The sequence below is a fragment of the Branchiostoma lanceolatum genome, chromosome 1 (genome assembly GCF_035083965.1).
Source record: "Branchiostoma lanceolatum isolate klBraLanc5 chromosome 1, klBraLanc5.hap2, whole genome shotgun sequence".
NCBI classification, from domain to species: domain Eukaryota; kingdom Metazoa; phylum Chordata; class Leptocardii; order Amphioxiformes; family Branchiostomatidae; genus Branchiostoma; species Branchiostoma lanceolatum.
This window is the reverse complement of record NC_089722.1, coordinates 10,826,031-10,851,364: the sequence shown is the minus strand read 5'-3', so window position 1 is coordinate 10,851,364 and position 25,334 is coordinate 10,826,031. Positions and strand designations below refer to the sequence as shown.

Below are 25,334 nucleotides of genomic sequence, written 5' to 3'. Positions count from 1 at the left end.
ACCTCGAAGTGGCAAAGTATCGATCCACATCCCAGCTAGTCTGGGAAGACGTGTTTCTGCTTAAGAAGCCCATTCTAATTTACTTGCCTCTTGACAATCCTCCCAAACTTAGACCCATAAAATCAAAGCACTTGTGCAGTGTGCTCTTAAATTTAGAGAAGCCATATAATCTATCGCTGTGACTTTGGGCAGCATCCTAGCTACATAAGAGGTAATGATACACCTTTGTCTAGGGTGGCATAATATGGACTTTATTCGTATCACAGGAAATCCCTGTAAACTGCGGGACTGTATTCATGGTCGGAGCCTGGCAATCAGCATGCACACACATGAACAGGCAATAAAGATGCAACAGAAGCAATTGCATCAAGGTTTTCCATCATTCTGATACCTGACGCATTCTAATAAAGAAATCTATATTTTGGTAAAAGTGTGGTATATGAAGCAACCTGTGTACTATTTATCCGAATTTATATTTCAAACCAAGTTTTCTGGAAGAAACCGATCAATCAAGGTGATTAGAGTGGGCAGACTTCACAGGTGCGCCCATGTTGCTTCTGGCTCAACCCACAGGTAAAAATGGCAGCACAAAGAAATGCTGCATTGTGTACAATCATGTATATTGGACATGTACTGTACATTGTATATTGTAGCGAAACATGTGACAGTATATATGCAGACACATACACATAGGCACAAAGACATTAATTTTGTACAAGCCAAAGACTATGCTCACAGCAACATGCATATGCTTTTCAAACAAGTAAGTAATCATTCTTTTAATCCGTTATCATTCAATTGTAACCCATCTTTGAGTTGATTTAACAATTTTGTAATTTTCCTATCTTCTTTTTATGTTGTAGGACATTTTGAGGCATTAAGCTGAAGCAATTTACAAACTATCTGTATCTCTAAAGAGGACTGCTGACATTTTTGTCTTTTGATTTAAAAATTGAGAGTGACAAAAAGACGATAAGTTGGGGAAATGGCCTGTGTGTGTGCATACAAAGCCAGCTATGTTCACCATATACTATCATAAACAAAGATTATAGTATCATACATACTTACTGAAACAAATCTTAAGTCAGAACTTCAGTTACAGGTACCATGAGTATAATACCTGATAAAATACCCGATAAAACACCCCTCATCATGATCCATTATCTGCACAACAGAATGGCATATCCAAGGGATGGTATTTCAGCACCATGGTCAAAAACAAGTTCACAAAAAAGTCTTCTTTTTTCTCCATCATTATTTCCCTAGCCTGATATCAATTATGCTAAAATTCTATGTTCATCACTTTCTTCAACCCACAATGATTTTCTTGCCTTTAGTATCAATTACAATTCTTCGGTGCATTGTGCAGGAACACTTGCGCAACACCAGACATGTGAGTCCAAGTTCCCATGATAAAGTTTCACAAAGACCTCTTGTTAAAAGGGTCAGACTCCTACCATGATTATCCATGATTAATGACCGTGGAAGTCCTGTGTAGTACAGAGATATGAAAGCATGCATGTTATATGTGATTAGGGGCTGACAGATGGGCTCTGGTGTGAAATTTACCCCATGTTGGAAAGCAATTCATCACCCAGGACTTGTCAGCCTGGGTGGGACTGGGACACAGCCAGTCTCCCATCGCTTACTGACAGATGACAGGACTAGGACACCCTGCTGGAGCAGCCGTACATATCATTTCATACATCCCTGTTGGCAGCTACTGTAATGCATTTATTTTCGTGCAGTGTTATTTCCCCATAGGAGGGAAAGGGAGGTTTCCGCAGTGTTTCAAGTTCAGTTGGAACAATTCCATTGTACACTGACTAGACTTCACTAGACTATACTAGACTTACAAAACACACATACAGGCACTGTATAGTACACAAACATGCATGTATATTGTTATATTGGAGTAAGAAACACAAGTTGTTATTAATTGTGCTCTTGTATGTGTATGATGTTTTTGTAAACCTGGCGTTGTCTATATGAGAATGTTGTAATCTTTTGTTTTGTATGGCCGGTGTTGTAACAGTAAGTATTGTAGCCTGATTTTGTGTATTTGTAAATTTGTAACGTTTTTTTTGTTTTTTTGTGTGTTTCCCTGATGCTTGTTTTTGTTGTTGTTGTGATTTATGGTATTTGTGTATTTGTTCTGATGCATGGATATTTGTATATGTTTCTGTTGTTTGTTTATATACGCTTGTTCTCACATATCTATATGATGTAATTGTTTGGTATGGTGTTAATGTAGCTTTTATTTTATATTCTTTTGTGCCTGTATAGCGGTTATTATGATTTGAATGTGTAAAGCGTGTAATGTTTTACATGTAGATATGTTTCATATATAAATGAATTTTGTAAATTTCTGTAAAATTTGTAATAAATGTAAACAATTGGTAAGTCTTATATTCAAAACACAGGAAAGGAAAACCCTGCACAGAAACCCAGGGATGACATCCCTGCACAAAGGTCCTAGGGAAGAAACCCTAGCACAGAAAATCCAGGGGGGATGAAACACCCCTGTCAAAAAAGTCCTAGCTAGGGAGCACACCCTAGCCAAAAAAGCCAGTGGGAATGACCCCTGTAGATACATGTAACTAGGGAGCACACCCTAGTGCAAAAAAGCCAGTGGGAATGGTCCCTGCAACAATATGTAACTGTGTTTATTTGTGGAGTTGTAAATGTGTAATGTAAATATGTTGGTATGTTAATTATTTATGCATGTTCGAATAAAAAAAAGATTTAAAAAAAAACAAGTTGGAGGAGAAACATCGGCAACAACTCTGTGGATAGTCAATAAAACATTTCTTAAAACCTTTAATCCTTCATCGCTATTCCCATAATCAAAAAGAGCTATACATCTTAATCCCTGGGCTAAAGGAGTGTTCATAATATATAGCCAATAAAGTATCATGAGGGACTCAGAGAGAGTAGATCAGAGGGTAGATCAACAACTGCTGGCTTGCAAATCACCATCCCTCAGTCAGCCCTAATGGTGAAGAATCTGGTCTGAAATTACGGAGAACAACTGCTTGATTCCTATTTGTTCCAAGACACCATTCCCCTTACTTGTACAGTGGTAAATTTTGCAGTGAGGGGATATAGGGGGATTCTGTTCAGTGCATAAGTTACAGGGGGGGTAACTTATCACTGCAGGGATAAGTGTAAATGGTATGCAGGCTTATAGGAATCATGATCAGACAGCATCCGAAAAGATATATCAACAGTGATGAAGATTTTGGTATAATATAAAAAGAACTGTTTGCCTTTTGTCTACAGAATGTTTCCTGCAAATGACAATATAGGGCACCGGAAATTTGAATTTCAAAGCATTTCCAATATCTCTAGATGTATCACTCCAGCATAGCAATGAGTATACTTTCATTGCAGCACATATTTCTTAAAAAGTCATGCTGCAAAATGGCCCCATAAAAGGCTGCAGGCAGTATATACGTATTGGCAAAACTAAAATTGGATTCGACAGACGCACTTAAGAACCAACTGCCGAACTGGAGATCGGTGTATCGACTGAAGGAAGTCAATTCTAATCAGCCCTTAAACTTGAAGGGCCTTTCATCACCAAGGACAATCCCTGATGTAACAAGAGCAGGATTTACGCCAGCTGTCTGTCCCGTAGGACAGGAGAATAATAGCGAGGCATGATAACCTGGAGGATCAAGTCTCCAGTCATGTGACCTCAACCCTGACCTTGGGAAGCTGTGAATTCTACTCTGTAATCACATTGAAGAGAGCTTTTCTCTTTATGGCAAGCAATACAGTCAGCACACAAACGTGATTCTCTGGACAATATCAATGACTACATTGATTTTGGCTAGTTTCCATAGAGAAAGATCCTCCACCCCTAATTTCCACAAAATACTTGGCAAGGCACACATCTTCATATAACAACCTTCAACAAATCAAAGCGTCGATAGCAGCCCATTGTAAAACTACTTTGTTACGCAATAGAATGTGTGGTAATTATGGTGCAACTGTTGAAAAATGAGCAGCTACCTCGTTAAACTCCCTATTACAAATGGAGCTGAATTTGGAGGGAAGAGAGATTGAAAGTTGCATCCAATTTGGGGTCCCCAAAGGTGTCATCAATAGAATCAAGTTTGAGTGACCTTAGATAAACAGTTGGGTTGTGATACCACTAACAAAGCTGACTATCAGAGTGGAGTTTTTTGCAGGGAACAAAAATAGCACATTTTGCTGAGGAGAGCTATCCAGTTATTGTCCCCTTCGTCTAAATTTCTATTCAAACCACGAGAATTACGTTCATCTTCAGTTACTGTAACTGCAGTGCTGTATATCTTAGTCAACAAGAAACTGTCTACATCAAATAAAGTTACGTTATATGATAACTTAGGTTTGGAAAATCTTACATAGAACATTTTGTATTTACCACAAATGATACTCTGTTGCTCGGCTACAATTCACCATACATTTTGTACATACTGTAAATGATTTTGACTAAAAATCACGAAGTACAAAATGTATGATGATTTTTGACCATGTCATATGAACTGATGGAGAGGTTTTATGACAGTTTTATCCCATATTGATTACCTGCTGATTCATGGCAATTGACACGTACCTCTCTATAACAGAGTCTGCATCTTGGGTCACCCCGGTGCCCAGACTATCCTAGGTCTTCAGCCTGATCAATAATAGTCTCATTATTGGACAACCTCAAATGGGCCAGTAACAGGTTTATCCTGGATAAGGTTCAACCACAATCAGCCTCTCATTCTGGTCGTTTCCTTCGGCCCAAGCCTAGAGATGATGGGATGATACCCGCAAATGCCAGAATCCAATTTTCTCCGCCTTCCCTCCCGGCCTTTACGATTCTAAGCAGATGCACTCTCTTTCAGTCACCTTCTTGATCTTGAACTTGAAATTCACATGAAGTTGATGAACTGCACCGATGAAATACAATTTGGAAGTTTAAATAGGTCAGCTGCAAGGATTCATTATGTACCAAATGTCTACGGACCTTTCACAGTCAAGAGGCCATTCAAGTTCTAATCCCATTTTTCACAGTGAACTATATATATGTCTGACTCATGTAAAAAAAAAGTTTTACATTCTAAGATGCAGAGTTATCTATACTTTTATATCTATATTACAAACAATCAATTCCTTTCTATCTTGAAATAGAAATTTTTTCCTGACATACATACAAAGTTTTCTTAAAACATTCCCCTTTCGTGTGTAAATGGACCTTGCCAACTTGAGGTACTAAACTGGGTTTCGCGTCTACTCGGTGTCCTGAAGGTCAAACGAACAGCTCTAAATCGATCAAGTCTGGGGAGACTCCCTAACTATCAATGGAGATTATGCCCAGCTTGAAATGAAATAGGAACAGCTAGCCCACATCTAAATTGTACACTACAGTCACTATTTGTCATGGTCCTTGGACAGGATGCATCCCATTATTGGGCCTTTTCCAATAAGAAACTGAAGTGAAATTCTTCTTTCTGTTCGAAATCAATGGCCACACTGTCTTCAACTACAAGAGGTGTTGACATCGTGTAAATGTAGGAGAGCAGAGGCTGGTAATGCTAAAAGCCTTGTACACCCCTTATTTCAAGCAATGGTTGCTACCTTAACCAATTACATGCTATTGAATCATCAAATACCAAAGGACTCATAAAGGTTCCACAAAAAGGCCTGAACGCAGGTGTATTGTATGATGTACTCAATCATATCAGGCAGCACAATACCTTTTCCAGGGAATGTACTTGGGAATAGTGTGTGATGAAACAGGATATCTTAGTGTTCATAGCTCACAGCAAAATCCACAATGTTCAATTTGTGAATCAGTCACAGCTTGCAAGCCTAGAATATGGTGTACCTGTTAGTCATCATAGCTAACATACACTGAATGGCCACAACTATGATTGAACACAGTTGTCTCTCTACATCAATCAAAGCAGACACACAAGTCCTTATGGACAACCATGTCTACTCAGGGCCCTCCTGATGATACAGCCAAACCTGGATTCACCAACCACTCAAAGGACTGAGGAAAAATGGTTGCTGAGGACAAGGTGGGGTTAACTAATAAAAACGGATGGGATTGTTTTGATGTTGATTGTGACTTGAGGTGTTTCCCTGTGCCAGGTGGTTGCCCTACCAAGCCTAGATGTAGTGCCAAAATATTAATCTTGAAGGGAATAATTCAGGTGAATCCCACAACATGACGGTTCTCTGTGCTTCTGCAAATTATCACCATTAGTTTTACCCCACCCAGACCTGTCATACACCACTAAAACATCAGATCCTGTAATTGATGTTTTAGTTCATCGAAGCACTCGTGTGTGCTACAAAACCTGCTGCACGTAAAATTTGTTCAGTATTACACAAGAGAAGATACCCTGTAGTGCACTACCGGTAATATATTCAGTGTACACAGAGATGTTTTATGAACGTGCATCCCCAGAGATCACATGCCAGTTTAATCAAGCAGGCAGTGCAGGCATGCCTCTATCTTACACCTGTTACCCCCGGCTATATGTAGCACCACTTAAATTGTGCAAGTCTGCCAAAATACATCCAGCCACACCAGGAATGGGTACAAAACCGCAACACAATTCCACACCATCCACACACATTACTCTCGCTGATGGGATGCTTCAAGAACGCAGGACTGCTTACAAACGTGTACCTGTCAAGGATCAGACTTGACGAGTTCTCTGCCTGGTATTGTTGACAGAATCAACCCACCGACACAACAAGAAAAATTGCCCTGACAGAGGTTTGAAGACAGGAAGACGAAAATCTGTGCCTTACCTTTTTGGCGAGCAGGAAGCAAATAGGAGTTCTGATGGTCTCAGCCTGTAATCGAATGGATCAATCAGAGATGCCCCAATGGCTGCATCTTTGCCCGGTCTACATACTTTATAATTCATATGGTGGGGAAGCGCACAAGCTGTGTTAATATGCAGGCAGGGTAGACCTGTGGGATTTGGGGCTATAATGCACTCATGTGAGACAGTTTGATTATAGCTGTGTCACTGCTTTGCTCTCATTGAGGGTAATAAAGAGAACCATCCATTGTGTGGAGGAGCGGTCCAACAATGAAGAGAGATAACGGAATTCCCCACACAAAAACATCTGCCAGGATAAACATGTTGACACTGAGAGTAATAAGGTCTTATCATCTCAAAATCTAGGGGTACAGAAAGACAATAAGACATTGTACATCATTATATATCATGGTACCTTATCTTCGGTGACATCTTAATGTAAAGACAATGGGGTAATTGATAACACCTGTAACAAAAGTGAAAAGTAGGAAAACACAGCTAAACAACTGTCATTGTCTTAGACGAATACTGCTTCATACAGATAGAATTAACTTGTATCAAGCTTTTTGTTACACTTGTTTCCTCTCCCCTTTGAGACTGAACATTGATGGGTGCGATTCGGGAAGGGAGCCAAATGAATACAGATTGAATCTTGAGTCGACGAGTCAGTGACTTCTGCAACTTTGTTTCCCACAGTGTAAATCCCCTTATCTTGAAATAACAAAATGCCAAGTCAGACTGAGTAATATATGTATGTATGTCAGCGTACCCCAAGATCTACCCAACAGAAAAGAAAGACTCTTACCCTATCCATGGATAAAAGATTATTAATTATAAAAGTCCACTTATTCTTAAGACGAATAGGCCACGAAAATCAAGTAGCCAAATATCTAGGACATCTCACACAACGGCATAGTCCAGTCGAAAAGCCACAAGCTATATATATATAAGATGTGTTTTGAATGGCAAAAGAAGATGAAGCAGCAGGGTGTGGCCCAGGTCTGGCCCCGAATTACACGGTCTGATACCTCATCACTTCCTTTTACTACAGAAGAGTGTCAGGGAGAAGAGTTTTATTAATGCTTGATTGACAGATGAGTCTTCTACCATATCTACCCAGTGTTTGCTGCTGCTGGAATATTGATCTTCGCTGGGTGGGGAACAACTTGGCAGTGAGAGCTAGGATGGTCATAGAGATGGCTATTAGTATTATACTTATAAGGCTATTCATGTGATAGCAGCATCCAACAATACCTGCACCATCCCCCAAAGGTGTCAAAACAATAACCACCACATCAGATTGTACATCACATCTTTTCCCCACTGCACAGGATATGCAAATGTTGCCTCTGTGACGGAGCACGGCAAAATCTCAGGGCTCCTCGAAAATTCCATCACTTTCTAATCATAGCCAGGGGCCATTCCAATCACATGCACAGGGATTGGGGCAGGTCACATCTAATCTTGGAAGGAGTTGTCACAGAATTCCAAATGCAAAGGGGTTCTGAAGGTAGAAAAAACGTCTGAAGGAAAAATGGAGGTAGGTTTGGAAAATCTCAAGTCTCTCTCTCTTAACAGGACCACAAATCATTAACTTGATGGATTACGTAAACTTGATTGTTATCACAGGTTGCTTCTGCAACAAACTGTCACAAACTGCAACAAACACACAATAAGAATCCAGAAGATTTGGGATCAGGTGGCATAACAACATTCCAATTAATGTAATTCAAGATATGATTGACAAAGTTAGTGACAAAAAACTCCATGATGCTCTATTTTCATGTCAAAAATCATCCAAAATTGCTTATAAAGTGTAATTAACTACATGTCACAGTGGGATGACTGGCTCTACCTCATAAACAAGAAAAATAACCAGTCCGTCGGATCATAAAATTCATGTGATACTCTCAAATTAGATAACATATACACCTGGATAGTAGTAGGCATATTGTAACGTCAATAACATGTGGATTGGCTCAGCACTGATAGTGAAGCCCCTGCTGATGCTAGGGTCACATTTCCAAGCCGGGGCCCGGCCGGGCAGTTTGCCGGAACGAAAAGTTCGACATAGAAGACAACAAAAGACATAAACGTAAAACTGGTTATGCATAAGCATGATCTGTGTATATTTCTTGATATGAATTTTTATTATACGTTCCCGCAAACATCCCGGCCGGGCCCCGGTATGGAAATGTGACCCTAGCATGAGACGAGCATCAATCAATGTGTGTTTAATGGTTATGAGGGTGTAGCTGCATGCATGACAACCTAATCACCTGGAACCTCTCCGCAATCCATCATCCGTTATTACACGGTCAAACAAGCTTTCACCACACCCATCAACGTCCATTCCTCCTGTCATTCTTCATTAATCATCCACCAAACAAGTTTTCCATCTCGGGTCAAGTAATTTACATCTTACCTAAGGGGGCTTGCTGATGGGAAAATTGAACAGTATTACACATGTACTACTATTAGGCAGTTTCAATTATAGCAATTTCTCTGATACTTAAAGTTTTGTTTACTGGCCATGTTCCAAGCTCAGGTGTTCCATCTTGAACTCCAACTTGGATCAAGACTTAGTGATGTACATGTTACATAAGGAGGCTTCCTTATGGGAAAGTTAAATGCCAATTGAAATAGTATTAAGTAGTTTCAATAGCCATGTTCCATTAAGCAGGGGTTTCTCAGCTCAGGCGTTCCATCTTGAAGTCCATCTTGGATCAAGTGATTTACTTGTAACATAAGGGGGCTTGCTGATGGGAAACTTCAATGCCAATTGAAACAGTATTATGCAGCTTCAATAGCATTCTCTTATACTTAAAGTTTGTGCCAATAGAATATGAGTGCCAGGTGAGAGAGTGATTATGACCAAACAAAATAAAAAGAATAAGAGGAATGTCTAGAGTGATACCCCATTCCTATCCTCATCCAAGGATAAGGATTTGATCTCACAGTGGATCTCACAGCTGCTGTGTGGATCTGGAGGGACTGTCATTCCAGGGCCTTGAGGTGATCCATCGCAAGAAAATAGCAATTGATCCAGAACATTTTCTACTGCAGTTTGCTACAATCCCTTCCACTAGAGGCTGTGACCACTGATCATGAGAGACCGCTGAGCAACTGCTGACCAACCTAACCTTTAGATTGGTCGTTCAATGAAGTTACATAGATACTAGTAAAGGAAGAACCTTTTTACATTTTGTATGCTTTGTTGTCTCTTAAATCATACTTTTACATCATGTACCATATTCCAATTATAAAATCAAGGTTCACATAAATCACAGATGCTCAGCAATCACCATCAAGTGGAACGGGGGCCTTTTGAGTAATTGCAGATGGCTATGGGGATACAATTTTTGTGTTCTTACCTATAGTTACAGGTTACAACTATGAAACACAGCTTAATAATATTGAAACTTGTACCACATAGAAAATGCTGTGTATCTCAGTATGCAACATACATCCTGTTTTGTTTTTCAATAGTAAAATATGACCAAGATATGGCGAATTATAAAACATTTGTCACAATCATCCAAAAACTTGTATCTTCCATTTCAAAGTAGACTATACAAATGCAGAGTAAGTTGACGCGGTGCCAGCATTCTAATCGACCTCCCAGGAGGAGGTTAGCAGTGGCAGTTAAGATAAATAAGCATTCATTCCAAAGAAACCACAAAATAAACATGCTTTTCTCTACCTTTTGTTATGTCTACCTTTTGCTGTTTGCTTACTTTGAACACTTCAAACTGTGGGGAAAGGCAGGGGTATTGTCATTTATTTAGTACATTTGTATAAATTAAGTTAAGTATAGACAATATCATGAAACAAATCAATATTACTGATAAAACTCTGCTTTATCAAAAACAATCCACTCAGGGCAAAACAGAGACTTTTATTCGTAAAGGTTGAAGGGTGACCCATCTACTTAACTTCCGCAATCTTCAAAATAAAAGAAACATAGCAGCCTTGATGTGCTAGATGAAACAAAGCGTAGTCATTAACCCATCTAACATGTCATTAATTGTATATAACATTACATGCATAATGTCACGTACGACACATGCAAGCTCCTTGGCCAGCGCTTGACCCCTGTGCTTTATTTACTGCCCTAAAGCTTTGTCCAGACCAGCTATTCAGTAACACTATACGTTAGAACAGATCTTAAACGTCATATCAACATTGAGTCATGTTTTCTGTAGAAGTGCATGGCACAGCACCAATGCCATGTAAACTCACTTAAGTTTAGCTGTCTCTTCTTTAAACTTAACCTTCCATGTAACGTCCACGGTAGTTGGGTGTTGAAACATGGGGCACTTGAGAATGTTGTCAACAAAAGCTCAGCAACAGACAATACCTTAACAGCAACAAAAGGTAAGAAGTGACACTGATACCACTACAGACAAAAAGAGCTGAAACCAAATGCCCCGCCCTGGTTTAAACTACAGTTGTATTCACACAGCAGAGTGATAGCGATATCAACACAGTCCTCGGATTGACGTCAGTGTGTCGCAATAACCGGTTGGAAGAAGAGTGTGAAAACACAGTACTACGATGGCTGTCGCACTTCTGTCTCTTCTCCTGCTGTCCACGTCAGTTCTGCAGATCCATGGCTGTGGTTTCAGCAGTACCACCTGCACACCAAGCAGCAGTGAGAGGGAACAGGTGGCCAGGAGACGAGGAGAAACCCTGGAGCTGAAGGTGACACACTTGGAAGACATCAACTCAGCGCTGCAGGAAGAAGTGGTGGGACTTCGGCGAACCCTTTCGGACCAGGTGGAGGTTCAACACGTCGTTAACGAGCACAACAAGGCACGGACTGAGATCAACCACCTGAAGCTCGACCAGACAGAGCTGCAGAAGATGCTGAAGAGAGTGGAGAACGAGAACGAGTACCTGAAATCTACGATGAGATCAGCAGGGATAATCTCCCAGGTTGCCCCTGCCAAGACAACACGGGCATATCAGTCAGGGCTACCCGGAGCGATTGCTGCAAATAACAGCCAGCTCTGCGAAGCTCTGAACACCTGGCAGCAGGACACTGGTATGGAGTGTACCACTGAGGACAGCCCAACGTGCATGGTGTACGATGTGGTCTTTGCCGGCCGTTCAGTCCCGGTATACTGTGACGAGGGCAGCGCCCATGACTGGATTGTGATCCAGAGGAGACTGAACGGATCTGTGAACTTCAACAGGGACTGGCACGACTACAAGGAGGGGTTTGGCGACCCCGACGGAAATTATTGGCTGGGACTTAAGCTCATCCATAAGTTGACAAAGAACGGAAAATGGACACTACGCATCGACATGGAAGACTGGGAGGGCATCGTCCGGTGGGCGCAGTACGCGAGCTTCCGTGTGTCCAACGAAGCAAAACACTTCCAGCTCCACATAGCAGGCTACAGGGGAACTGCAGGGGATGCCATGACGTACCACGATGGCATGTCTTTCTCCACATCCAACAAGAGTAATGTTGACCTGCAGGCAGCACGCCGTAACCCCGACTGTTCGCAGGACTATCGCAGCGGCTGGTGGTTTGGACCCTGTTTCAAGGCACTTCTGACTGGTCCCTATGCTGGGAACTGTGGGTACAGCTGTCCATATGGGGAGGGACTGTACTGGAACACTTGGAGAACTGGGTATTCACTCAAGACTGTCACAATGAAAATCAGGCCTGCTGGCACAAAGTGACAGCAGAATGTGATGCACAGACTTCATAATGTGTTTGTCACAATTGACTTGATATACCAGACTGAGTAAGATTGTCAAGTTGCATAGAGGAACATTGCTGTTCAATACATTGCTTGTGAGATTTGTTTGACACCCGGTTTAACCTAACATGATTGCCTTATTTGCATGGTGCTTTCTTTAAGCCTTTCAACTTTGATGCTGTTGCTGCTGCTGTTGGAAATGTAACTACTGTGAAATGTGACCCAATGCACAAATATACAAATATATCTAATTATTTCCAGGGACAATTAGAACCTTGTAAATATGTTGAAGAATTTGTAAATATTCCTTGAGCCTCGAAGATTGCACAGCTTCGAGTGAAATCAACTCCACTTTTTATCTGTTGTATATTCATGTCACAAATCAATAAAAAGCTTGGTACATTTTTTTGTATTTTGTATATCAGCTAAAACAGAAATGCCATACTATTATGATGAAGTAATAATTTCATACTAAACATGTGGAAAATGAGCGATAGAAAAGGTTTGTAAAGCAAATGATGTCATCTCTTTCATTTCTACAACTTGGACAACTTGACCTTATTTACTGAATCCATCATGTAAAAATCTTTCATTGCCTACTACTAGAAGTAGAACAGATAACAGAATACAAGAGTAAATTGCAGACACAAATTTAAACATTTAATAAGACCTTTACTAGTAATGGTTTAGTACCGTGAGTTATCAATTCTATCATTCAGTTTCTACCACTGGCGTACTAGACAGCGGTACAGAATGAATAATGATAGGATATGGTATTTTAAAAAATCTAAAATGATAAAAACTGTTAATTGTTCAGTGTGCACACATGCTGCTGTAAAAAGTATAATTGAAAGGCCACCATTATGATTAATCATGATTATTCATCATTGTGATTCACAATGATGAATAATCATGATTAATCAATTTGTGATTATAGAACAAATAAAAACTTGATGACAAAAGAGCTCCATTTCCGCATCCCACATAAAGACACTACATTGGCATGCAGCTAGTGACAGAACTGATTACCTGGCGTGCACGCCCATTAGGGGGCTGTGTCTGGATCAGTACGGAGGAGATGGTCGCCATGGAGACCGCATCCAGACTGAAATGATGTGCTTGCTACTGGGATCCCAGGTAATAATGAAACAGGGCAGAATCCGTGGAGTGGTTACCTGGGGGGATGTGCCAAGGATGGGCTGCTATTGAGGTAAAGAATATATCAGTACTCTTCAGACATCAACTGATCAAGGAATACCAAGTAATAAGTGAAGGTCATAGATAGTGACTGCAAAGTCTAGGGTACCTATATCCAATTCTTATCAGACATATTTCTGATGGCTATTGAAAACAATTGCATGCACAAAAACACACACACACGCACACACTAACTAATACCCATTCTGTATATACAAACACACAAAAAGTAGTATTACTATTATCAATATACATTTGTACATCAAGAATATATATTTAACTCCCTCTAGCTAAAAGTTACACATATGAAAGAAGCCCATCTCAGAAGTCATTTTCAGGAACAAAAAGCAATCTAAAAAGTCATTCTCTCAAGAACCTCTTGATAGAAATTGTAAAGGCATTTTGATATTTGGCACAGTACATTGGTTCAAATGTGCCAAAGATTGTGAGAATCTGTTATCAAAGAGATGAGTTTTTCATGCCTGAGCTCTGCAAAATTCACCATTGGTGCATGTCAACACAAATCCCAAGTCTCAAAAACCAGGTTTTACATTACATGTCAATCTGTGTGAATGGCAGCCCAAATGTGTTTCACCCTGGCTAGTACTTATGATGGTTTCTGCACATACACATAACACCTTTTATACATAGCAAGAATGGGATTACATTTTGGTCATGGCTCCACATTTGATCAAATCTCTACCCTTGATGGGGTGTGACCTTGTCTTGCATGCTGTTTGACAGTTACTAGCTAGTAGGGTACATGTGTCTGTCTATTGGCTGTAGCATGAATCCCAATAAATGGCTCCTAATTGATGGAACCAAGCGTCTCTATAATGACTATGTCACTCATATATAAAGCTCTAGTGATATGAGTCTAAAATATGTGAAGCTAAGATGTACCTTTCATCCAAGTTTAGAATAGATTACAAGCAAAACATGGTTTTGCAGAGAGGCACGAAAGACCGATCTCACCATCTTTGCACAAATCAAACATCAGGATCACATCTGAACAACGCCTGAACAACTGTAATTTGACAAATATCCAAATGCCTTTACAATTTTTTTCAAGAGGTTTTGCCCCCCTCCCCCTAAATCGAAACCAGATGTTGACCACACACATGTATAAACTTTCATTATTTTCAGCAACTTATGCCATCAGGAAATAAATAATATTTCAGCTATTGTACTGACCAACAAATTTAGGCGACCTTCTGCAGTTCCCGCTGGACTTCAATAGCAGCTAAAAATGGACCAAGTGGGACCCGAAATGAGGAACAGAGAGGAAGAATTTCTATGTTTTGCATGAAAACGTCCCGGGAAAACTTTCCGGCCAATCACAGGGATTAGCAGGGGAAGTAATCTCCAAGCAGATGTAGAAGGGCAAAAATGTAATGTTTCTCAACCTTCGGTTGCCGGAGTAGCGAGCCTTTCTAGAGGAGTAGAAGGACCCGCTGATACGAATACCAGGAGCTTGACAAACGTTGCGATTTTGCGTTTCCTCATCTGTTTAGAGATTACAGAGGAATGTCTGAATTTGAATCTGACCAGGGCTGCAGTTTATATCTAATCTGCTAGAGAGCGCTACTTACGTTCTCGTCCTCATGTTTCTGAATGGTGACCTGGGTACGTGATTTCCTTCCCATCATTCCTCACTCCTTACCAACGAAACCAAACATTTCCGGTCGATCTTCGTTGATTTCTTCACCTTTGCAGCGCTCTTAGACCTCATACGAAGACAATACAAAGCTAACATGGACGACTTTCAAACAGGGGAAGAGGTAATGTCTTATTTTTCACGTCGTTGAGAGGAAACATTGACGAAAATCGATAGAATTCCGTTGACAACCAAGTCAGAGTGTAATTGGCCGACGCCATGTTTTTTAATCACAGAAAAAGTCGTTTTGACGTTACACAAATATTTCACTGACCCGTGAACATTATACTAAGATATGTGTGTAATTGGATGACATCTGCCTCTAAAGTATTACCATAAGATACCGTATTTCATCTAACCTGAATCCCCAACTTGTATATAAGGTTGCCAGACGGGCGGGGTCGTCTATGCAGTTGGTGCAAAAATTAGCATCTTGTCACTACAATCTTTCCACATACAGTAATTCAAAACCGCGTTCTGGAATGCATAATTCCTGAGCCCGTGTATGTTTTGGTGTACGTATGAGTGTCCCAAAAATGCACTTAGAAATATAAACTACTTTTGTAACAAACAATCTGAAGATGCCATAGCAACAGTGTGTGCCAAACTAATTAAGAAATAAGGGAATTTTTCCTACCATTTGTTATCCTCTTAAAACATCTCTTCTTTCTGGTACTTTCTGTCTGCTAGTTTGTCACTTTTAGCAGGTTTGTTCATCATACTATATATTGCAATGCATTAATTACATGAATTTTGAAGGTTAGACACGCAGGTTATACATTACATCATACAAAATAAATCAACAAATTGCATTTCTTAAGAGTCACACATTTTAGATAGCATCCACTATCTTTTATCTTTCTTTATCATTCCCTTCTTAACCTTCTCCCATCAGCATAACCAATAAACAGTGCTAGTGTTGTGATTTGTGGCTTTTGTTGTAATCTCATACACATGTTTGTTCATGAATCCACAGACAGCCTTTGTAGTGGATGAGGTCAGCAACATCATCAAAGAGGTATGTATAAATTCAATGATGTATCTCTCTGCTTAAGAAACATCCATTCATTTTGGAAGTGATCTCTTATCATGGCAAAACTTATGACTTACAGTTTACATACAGTGTATAGATAAACAGGTACACATAATTATTTTACATGCATATGCCAGAAGTCTAAACGATTCGTATCCTAAATAGCTTGTATCCATGCATTACTAGCTCAAATCAAATCGTTTATTTCACCTCAATTGAGCTTCTCAACAAGGTTGGGTGATATGTTGTCTCTGCAAACTTGTTGAGAAGGAGCCAACCGTTGGTTGTTACTTCTGCTGATTAGTCTGTGAATGTTTTTTTCTCCAGTCTGTTGAAGGTGCCATCGGTGGTAATGCCTACCAGCACAACAAGGTGAACCAGTGGACATCCAATGTGGTGGAACAGTGTCTGAATCAGCTTACTAAGCTCAACAAACCATTCAAGTACATAGGTAAGCTGTGTAGATAGTTTTGTCAATTCAACATAGTTTTCTTAGGTACACAATCATATTTTTTCTTCTCTAAAGACGTTTTGGCAGCCTGTCTGCTGTCTTCTTCAGGGCAAAGTCAACACATTCTTGTCGTGATAATGATGTCACAATACAACAAATTTACTGCTTTTAATTAGATTTAATCTAAGGTTTTACATATTTGATTTAATGCTTATAGATTCTTGTGCTCCTTTTTGTCTGCTTATGTATAGTTTCTTTTTTCACTCCCTTTACCGTGTTCATGTATATGTATACTTTGATTTAAAGATGTAATTGGTATGGTCCTATGTGCATACGTATGTTACTTGACAATACCACCCTTCACATCCCACCATTACTTGTTCTGTCCCCCAGTGACCTGTGTGATTATGCAGAAGAACGGTGCAGGGCTGCACACGGCCAGCTCCTGCTTCTGGGACAACACCACTGACGGTCAGACAACTTCACAAACTTGTAGATAAAGAGTGTACAGTAGTTTTCATGCTAGGAAGAATGTTGTTCATGCTGTCAAGCCTATCTTTTTAACCACTGGAGGTGACCTGAAAATATAGCCTGTGGCAATTGCATACATGTTGTTATAACAAATACAAAGACATAGCAAGTAGTCTTGACTTCTTGCAATCATGAACACATTAAAGAGTTGCATTTTACCATGTAGATCTTACAGATCATTGCTTTCCATGAATGATGCACTGAGAGTATTGCTAGGCTATTCAGTGACATTACCATATTAACAAGTTTGTTTCTTTGTCTTTGCAGGTAGCTGTACAGTGAGGTGGGAAAACAAGACCATGTACTGTATCGTCAGTGTTTTCGGTCTGGCCATCTGAGCTGACTCATCCTACAACATTCTATAGCTTCCACACATAACCATTGACCAATGTCTGAGTTTAGGGGATCTGTACAGAATTCTATACTTTCAATGCTTGTCAGAGATAGCTGTCTGCAGCCAGAGAGTCATAAGTTTGACTTATGTTAAACCTTTGTGCTTAACTGGCATAGTTAGCATTCCTGACTGTATGTGGATTTCAATCTATCATTAAAGCTTTTTATTCAATCATTAGTATATGGACTATGTTAAACTGCCATTTCTAACGGTTGTATTGGTTGAATACTAAAGTACTACTGGTGGTGTGTTTATTTACCTAGTAGTACTATTGTTACGTGCACAAATAGAGGTCAAGACAAGTCCACAAAATTGTTTTATATGGCTAATTCAAAGAATATATTCTTCACCTATTACTAGCATGTGAGTTATGTATTATGAAAGATTAATATCCCAGTAGTTCCTTTTTGCATTGTTTGTTTTACATACCTCTTTTAACAACATGTTTTGTATGTACTTATTACATACATAAAGCTACAAGCCTTCATTAAAGACTACCCTGTCTTTTGCAAGTCTCAAAATGATGTCAGTGCCTTTGTCATTGTTACATTTAGATTAGCACAAACATTAACATTCGATTCTATATGCAGTGACTTAACTGCTGTTCTTATTTTCATCTGGTAAACATATGGAAAGTTAGTTGGGAAATATAATCCCAATTGTCACGTTATATCCACAGTACATGACAAGTAGTTGCGTTTTATTAATGTTTGACTATAAGCTGTAGCCTGGAATCTAGACCTATTATAGCTCCCGAGACTCAGGAGCTATAATAGGTCTGGATTCCAGGCTATGTAAGCTGAGATGGCATTGCATTGCATTATAGCTATCCAAATTTCTGTGTGCAGTGTTGGAACATAACATGCTTTTCCAGATCCAGCTGTAGCATTAGTCAATGCATTGGACACTCTACAACCTGTCCACCTTACTGCAAGTTTTTGTTTGACAACAAAATTCTTACTGAATATGCATTGTTTATGCTTTGTGCCAGTGTTCAGTACTCAGTCATTGATGAATTTTGGACTGAAAGAAATGCAGCCCAGCTACACATACGGGCTAGACCATCTGCAACTATTTACAAGAACCTTGGCACAGATTCAAGCAGCATTACATCATTTGTTGCACAGGGTTTCTTTGCTATCACGGGAAACAAACGTTTGGGCTGAATTTTCAAGTGTGTTGTTCCTTTCATAGCATTTCTATCTTGTTTGCTCTTTGTTACTGTACATATAGCATAGTGTGAATAAAATGGTTCCAAAAAATCTGTGCAACCTCACGGCCTTTATTTTATATCAATTCTTACCAGCCACACACACAGGAGCTGTCACCGTAATATAGTGAATGGTTCTTTTGTTTCTGTTGTGCTCTTTCTGTTACACTGTGAGACTTGGTTTACAAATGCGATCTGTAATGGTCACCCCCTCACCCAAGAGAAGTGTCTGCCTCACACGCGTCACAGCAATGTACAAAATAGTGAACAAACAACATCAACCAACAGTCAAGTAGACCAACATTTGAAGCCTGCCCAGAGACATGTCCGTGGAAGCTACAGTCGTAAACTCCAACCTTTCACAGCCCATGCAGACAGCTTCAAAGTACTAGTACATGTATATCCTTTCTGTCCAAAATTACAGACTGGAACTTCCTGTCTGGCTCAGTAGTGGAAGCTCCCACAGGTGAGCTATCCCTGTCAGGGTACCTGCCCGCCCTAACCAGCCGGTGATCGGATACAGATACATTCCGGAACGTCTGTCCCAGGTGCTGAATGTCGTTCACTGAGGAAAAGGCGTACCTCATTACAGTGCTCGTCACCATTTATGCACAGTGACGGACTTGTTGCTGAACAACATACAACGTACATTTGAAGACACTCCCAGGCGCCTGGCACACGCAGTCGAACATAACCTTCCTGCATGTGATTTCAACACAGACCACTCACAGCAACGTATGTTTGTCCTTGGTGCTGAAGATGCAACACGTAGTCGCGAAAAGTCTCATCGGCGTTGTACTTGCGTATCGACGTCTGTGTTGGCTTATACAAGTACAACACAACGCAAGTACAAGGTGTTCTAGAATATTTTGTGTCTGTCCGTTGCTAAGCTAACAGCTGTAGACCTTTGCTTCAGAACATAACAATCGATGGAACGTTGACGTTGACGCTACCAAGGAAACAAACATATGGTTGTGAAACCCAGCTGAAATAACAAAGCCTGCACTGTTTGTTAGGTAATGTTCGTCAGTGACCCTTAATTTTGGTAAGTACTTGCCTTTGCTGTCATTTACCTGTGATAAAATCTTTTAGAAAATTAATTAATATATATTCTGTAGACAACCCTAGCAAACTTTGTTGTGATTTACTTTCAAAGATAACAATGAGATGAGAAGGGTAAAGTGGTTTCCAGCGTCAATACATAAAGATAATGATGTAACTTTATAATAGCATTAGGATCTGACTGTTTTCCTAAACCTATTGTTAGTTACGCCTGTTTCTTTTCTACTTTGGTGCCTTTTTGAGAACATAGGTTCAGCTATGGCACATTTTCTTTGATTTTCATTAATCAGCATTCAATTTATCATTTTTTTACTGCGAAGCTGGGCGCTGTATCGTTATTTTTCCGCGTAATTCACCGTATGAAAACGTGAATACCGTAGATAGTGTCTCAATAGATACTTTTCATATATGCTAGATTGACGGCTGTACGTCATGAGTGATTACGACGACTGGAGCAGTGAGGAGAGCGATGATGAGGAGGAGTCAGCGAATAGACTCGGGAAACTGGTGTCCGCGGAGGAGTACAGAGCCTTCGTCAATGAAGTTACTCTGGAAAATGATTTCTTGGGTATGATGACAGAAGTCTTGTTTTTTTCCGTGTCCTTACGAGATTTTATTTATCGAAACTTGATTTGGAACGCTGGAATGCGCCTAAGTCATATTTGATGGCAGGATATCGTTGTGGTCTTGTGCGTAATGAAACTTTTTTTACATATTTTTGGTCATCTGCGAGCTTATTATCACGTTTATGACATGGACTCTATACAATATGTAAAAATCTACAGTAATTTCTGCCGTACATATTCTCATATTCTTTTATATAATAATGACCTTGTTTTGATATTTCACGCTCTACAGAAATCACTGCCGACGGGAAGGAGCTCGACCTAGTAACTCTGGGACTGTCCTCCACGTGTCTCGTCATAGGGAAGGACAACTGCGACATCTACAGCGGGGACACGTCCATGTGTGGGGGCCCGGACCCCTCCAGTCCGTACGTGGGCACCTTCGAGCTGAAGAGGATCCTGTTTCTGGAGCAGGTTCGTCTGACGGTGCACGAGGCGTGGCGGTCCCAGCTTAAACTGGAGCTACCCAATGGGAAGAACTACTACTACCAGGTGAGAGGTGCTTTCGGTAGTAGTGTGAGAATGGAATTAAACAGCCCTGCTTTAATGATAGTAGTAGTCCACTGTGTTCTACTGCTGCAGTGGTCTGAACAACCTGCAGCTGCAATCAGTCTTTCTTCAAATCTCTCCACCTTGTCTGGTTCATCGCGAGCTTCCGTAGCGTGTTTTGTTTTGCTTTGCTTGAATAATATTTTATAATGAATTGCTGGCTTTCCTAATTTGTTTACAAATGATACCTTTCCACAAAAACATATTCTTTGTAAACGAAACAGCGATTCACTGTGATTAATGTAATATAGATGAGTGAGGTGGATTAATCTTTGTGAATCTCTCTGAACCCCCAGCTTCACCAGGAAATGGGACACTTCCTGGTGTGGAAAAAATGGCAGGACCTTGTGTCCACGTTAGAGACAGACTTCCCCGCGTATCGTGCTGAGTACCTCAGGATAAAGAGACAAGGGACGAGAGAGCGGCGAGAGGAGACATGGAAGTCCAGATACAGGTGGGATAACGTTACATTCACCTAGTCTGGAATCCATCCTATCTAGACTACATCCGGTCGATCAAAGGATCGTATCCATGCAGCATTGTCTATAGGGTGGATATCAGACTAAGATTAACCCTAAAAGGTTCAGGAAATTTGAAACAGAGTAAGTCATCGATGTAAACATATTATCTTCAGTTTTCGTCTGTAGAGACCTTGGCACGTATACCTCTGAACGCGAATCTTTGGATTCCATGAATGAGTATAATCTTTCTATTACCAATTCAAGTAAATTGTCTTATAACCAACCGTGTTGGCGTTAGAAAAGTCACACCGTAGCATCATATTTTATTTATGCATAATGACTGCAGAACACTTGGCTTGGCATCGCCACACAGGTTGTCTGGCGATGGTAGTGGGGAGGGACACGACACGGACGAGGAGGAACGCACTGCGGGGACGAAGAGGATAACCACCGCTGAGCTTTATGCCGAGATCTCCAACCCAAACGTTCGCTCTGACGTCACGTCTGGACTGGATCCATCACGTCTTCAAATAAACGAACCCATCGCCTGCAGTACTACAGCGAGCTCTTTCACTAATGTCACCACAAGAAGCGAGGATTCGGACGGTTTAGATGAAAGCGATGACGATGTCGAAGATTGGAACCTGTCGGCGTCCAGCGACGACAGCGTCGGGGACGTTTCGCTGGGCCCGTCGGACCAAGAACTCGGGCGCCTGCCTCCTAAGTATCTCACGCTCCGCGTGCGGTCGCTTTTCGAGAAGACCAACTTGGAATTTCACAGGCACGGAGACACCAGGCTGTGTCGGGCGGCGTCGCTTTGCGGGATCTCCGAGCAGGATGGCGACGAGACCTGGTCTGAGCTGGCCGGTGTGACGCGGTCCTCCCTTCTCCGTTACTCGTCCTTACCGGACATCCTGGAGGGCCAGGCGGGGTTTCTGTGGCAGCGGTCCCGCGTGGTGGTGAGGGAGATGACGGTGAACGGGCACCACGTGGAGATGACACCAGAGGAGGTGGGATGGAATAAACATAGGGAAACGTTTGTTTGATACATGTCTTCATTTGGATGGATGATTACATATGTCGCCCATAATTTGTGTGTTCGGTAGCATGTTGTATATTACGTTAGGTAGAGTTTTCGTTGCAGATTCATTGGTCCTACATTGTTAAACAGACTTATTTCTGCATCAAGTTCTTTATCTATTCCCATTCCGACATCTATCGTACGTTTCCCTCCTACAGGTGTCCCTGTTACGTGAGGTCATGACCCTGAGGAGGACCCCGGCAGACCTGGACATCCTGGTCATCACAGACTTCACGTCAGGCCAGAGTGGTCAGGTGGTCAGAGTCACCAGGAGCGTTGGAAAGTACGCCAGTCGTTCTCATGATAATGTTAGCTGGGTGCCTTGTTTTACCATTTGCCGCGATTCCGAGGAAAACTCATAAAAAACATCGCTTTATTTTTCTCTGTCCCCATGTACCTTAATTTCTGATTATTTCACATCTACTGTATCTAATCCGTCAGGCCACTTTGACATATTAGCAAGTTCATTTGTAGATGAACGCAATGATTTTATGCTTTACATATGATATTGCATCTTATCATACACAGCCTCGGCCGGCACCTGGAGAATGTCACGTTCCTCAACACGCCCTCTAGCGGGAACGTGGAGAAACGTCTACCCGACAATCAGATGAAGGAAGATTTCTCCATCGATGACGTGTTTCAAAAATACCTCGTTCAGCATCCAGAGACGAGCCCTAAAAAACGTAAGGTGTAACGCCTTTCACTTGATTACATGTACAAATGTACACGATCTGAGAAATGTATGACTTCATACAAAAGTAAGCTAGTGTGGCAGCAAACATTTAACCAAATACTTCTAATCTTGTGTATTCAATTTTTCAGAAAAGACTGACCGTCGCAAGAGTTTCGCCGCTGCTTTCAACAGTATTTTACACAGCCCTAAGGCTAAATCGCCCTCCTCTAAAAAGAAAGGTCATAATCGTCAAGAAAAAAGTTCAAAGGAACACTCTGGAAACAAGAAACCTTCCTCTTTAAGTCCGTCGCCCATGGCGGAGAAGACCAGAAGAAAGTCCATGGCACAAACCCTTGCTAAGCCATTTGTAAAACTGAAGAAGTCTAGCTCCAAACGCCTACATAAGAGGGACGCGTCACAGTCTGAAGTTTCAGAGGAAGTGTCTTATGCAGTAAATGACGACCAGACTTTAGACCTCCCCAACAGCACAGAGGTGAGAAAATTGCTTCTCCTACAAGTTTGATAACATGATAACACGACAAGTATGAAAAGCGCTTGTACTATATTTCTCAAAACACATTGCCAATGACATTGCCACACTATCAAACAGAGGCCAACAATTCTAGACTTTCATAAACTTGCCCATTACTATGAACCTACCGCCATTTACAATCAGAGAAAGCTGTAACATGTAATCAAACTTTTCTTTCTGGATATGTTTCCTTCACATTGCTTCCTTGACACGTTATACGTGTTTTTTGTTAACATTGACAATGGACCGTATGTGTCGAGCACCCAGCCCTTATCTTGGTATTGACTTGTGCCCTTACATTTCCTTATACATGTATACAACCAATTCTTATTCATATACTTTCACATTCACATTCATGATATGTTCATGAGGGCTATATTATAAATCTTACAAACCGTGGTCTCACCATTGTGGTGTCGTTGAATGGTATATTATTTCACAGTATGATAGAAAAACACACAAGATTTTGTAAACGGTTAGCATCCACTATCTTTCGTCAGTGACTGAGAAAAGTCTAAAATCCAACATGTATTTAACCCAAACTATAGAAAAACACGCTACGGATGCTTATCACGTATTGAACTTGCTAGTTTGACTGCGAAATAAATCATACCGACGAATGCCTGCGTAGTCAAGATCGCGTACACAGACGTCTCAATGATTGCAAGAATAGCAGTGTTGGTGTTTAGTTTGGGGATAGGGTTGGATTCTAACAGAATAAGGACCTCAGTGGTTTGAAATGCCCGGCTGTTGGCATCGTTCCCACCAGTGGTGACAGAATCTTGCAAGGTCGTGTTTATTGTTTGTTTAGTTGTTGTGAGGTTTGTGGGGACCAGAGAATAATTGTATGACAACCCGTTTTTGCCTGTGATAGTAGTAACTACAGAAACGGTCTCCGTTGCTGTTGCAACACTGAGTGCTGTAAATAGTCCACTCGTTTCATTCGATATGCCGCATACTGAGCCGCTTGACCTCTTTGTCGAACGACACCTTGAGACTATTCCATCTATCCCGGCTATCAAGACATCTAACTTTTCCCCCTGGAAGGCTTCAGGCGCGGCGCATGTCATGCTTTTCCTGTCTTGTATGGCGTCGGTGGTCTTCAGACTTTTTAAGAATGGGGTTAGTCCACAGTCGCAGCACCAGGGGTTTTCGCCGAACCAGACATTCAGGATATATGAAAGTGAGTCTATCTTGGGAATGGCGGGGGCGGTCTGTAGGCGGATCAAAACAGGAAGGCGTTAGGACGGCACGTGTCTTATGTAACGTGTGTGTAAATTAATGTTTGGAGACGATATTTGCCCATCCACGAATTTTGACAACAGAAAGGACATCTAACGGC

At 40.9% G+C, this 25,334-nt stretch overlaps 4 protein-coding genes across 4 annotated transcripts in view; 3 read left to right on the top strand and 1 right to left on the bottom strand.

The window, feature by feature from the left end:
• LOC136433575 (synaptotagmin-like protein 4) overlaps positions 1-15,051 on the bottom strand; it is a 101,945-nt gene extending 86,894 nt beyond the window's left edge. The window contains exons 1-2 of the mRNA XM_066425935.1: positions 14,924-15,051; positions 13,562-13,734 (exon numbers count right to left, since the gene is read on the bottom strand). The gene's annotated coding sequence lies outside the window, so the exon portion shown is untranslated. The remainder of the gene's footprint in view (positions 1-13,561; positions 13,735-14,923) is intronic.
• Positions 11,080-12,937, top strand: LOC136433643 (microfibril-associated glycoprotein 4-like). Its single transcript, XM_066426051.1, has one exon. The coding sequence runs from the start codon at positions 11,376-11,378 to the stop codon at positions 12,510-12,512; it is 1,137 nt and encodes a 378-aa protein (XP_066282148.1). The 5' UTR covers positions 11,080-11,375; the 3' UTR covers positions 12,513-12,937.
• A 310-nt stretch (positions 15,052-15,361) lies between the features above and the next one.
• On the top strand, positions 15,362-19,059 carry LOC136433657 (dynein light chain Tctex-type 1). The gene is made up of 5 exons (XM_066426077.1): positions 15,362-15,510; positions 16,363-16,404; positions 16,747-16,870; positions 17,264-17,341; positions 17,669-19,059. The coding sequence occupies exons 1-5, from the start codon at positions 15,484-15,486 to the stop codon at positions 17,737-17,739; spliced, it is 342 nt and encodes a 113-aa protein (XP_066282174.1). The 5' UTR covers positions 15,362-15,483; the 3' UTR covers positions 17,740-19,059.
• A 402-nt stretch (positions 19,060-19,461) lies between these two features.
• LOC136433611 (uncharacterized) lies at positions 19,462-24,619 on the top strand. Its single transcript, XM_066426003.1, has 8 exons — positions 19,462-20,050; positions 20,483-20,635; positions 20,926-21,185; positions 21,539-21,696; positions 22,077-22,713; positions 22,943-23,067; positions 23,313-23,470; positions 23,610-24,619. Exons 2-8 carry the CDS (start codon positions 20,500-20,502, stop codon positions 23,981-23,983), a joined length of 1,848 nt encoding a protein of 615 aa, XP_066282100.1. The 5' UTR covers positions 19,462-20,050; positions 20,483-20,499; the 3' UTR covers positions 23,984-24,619.
• The last annotated feature ends 715 nt before the right edge of the window (positions 24,620-25,334 follow it).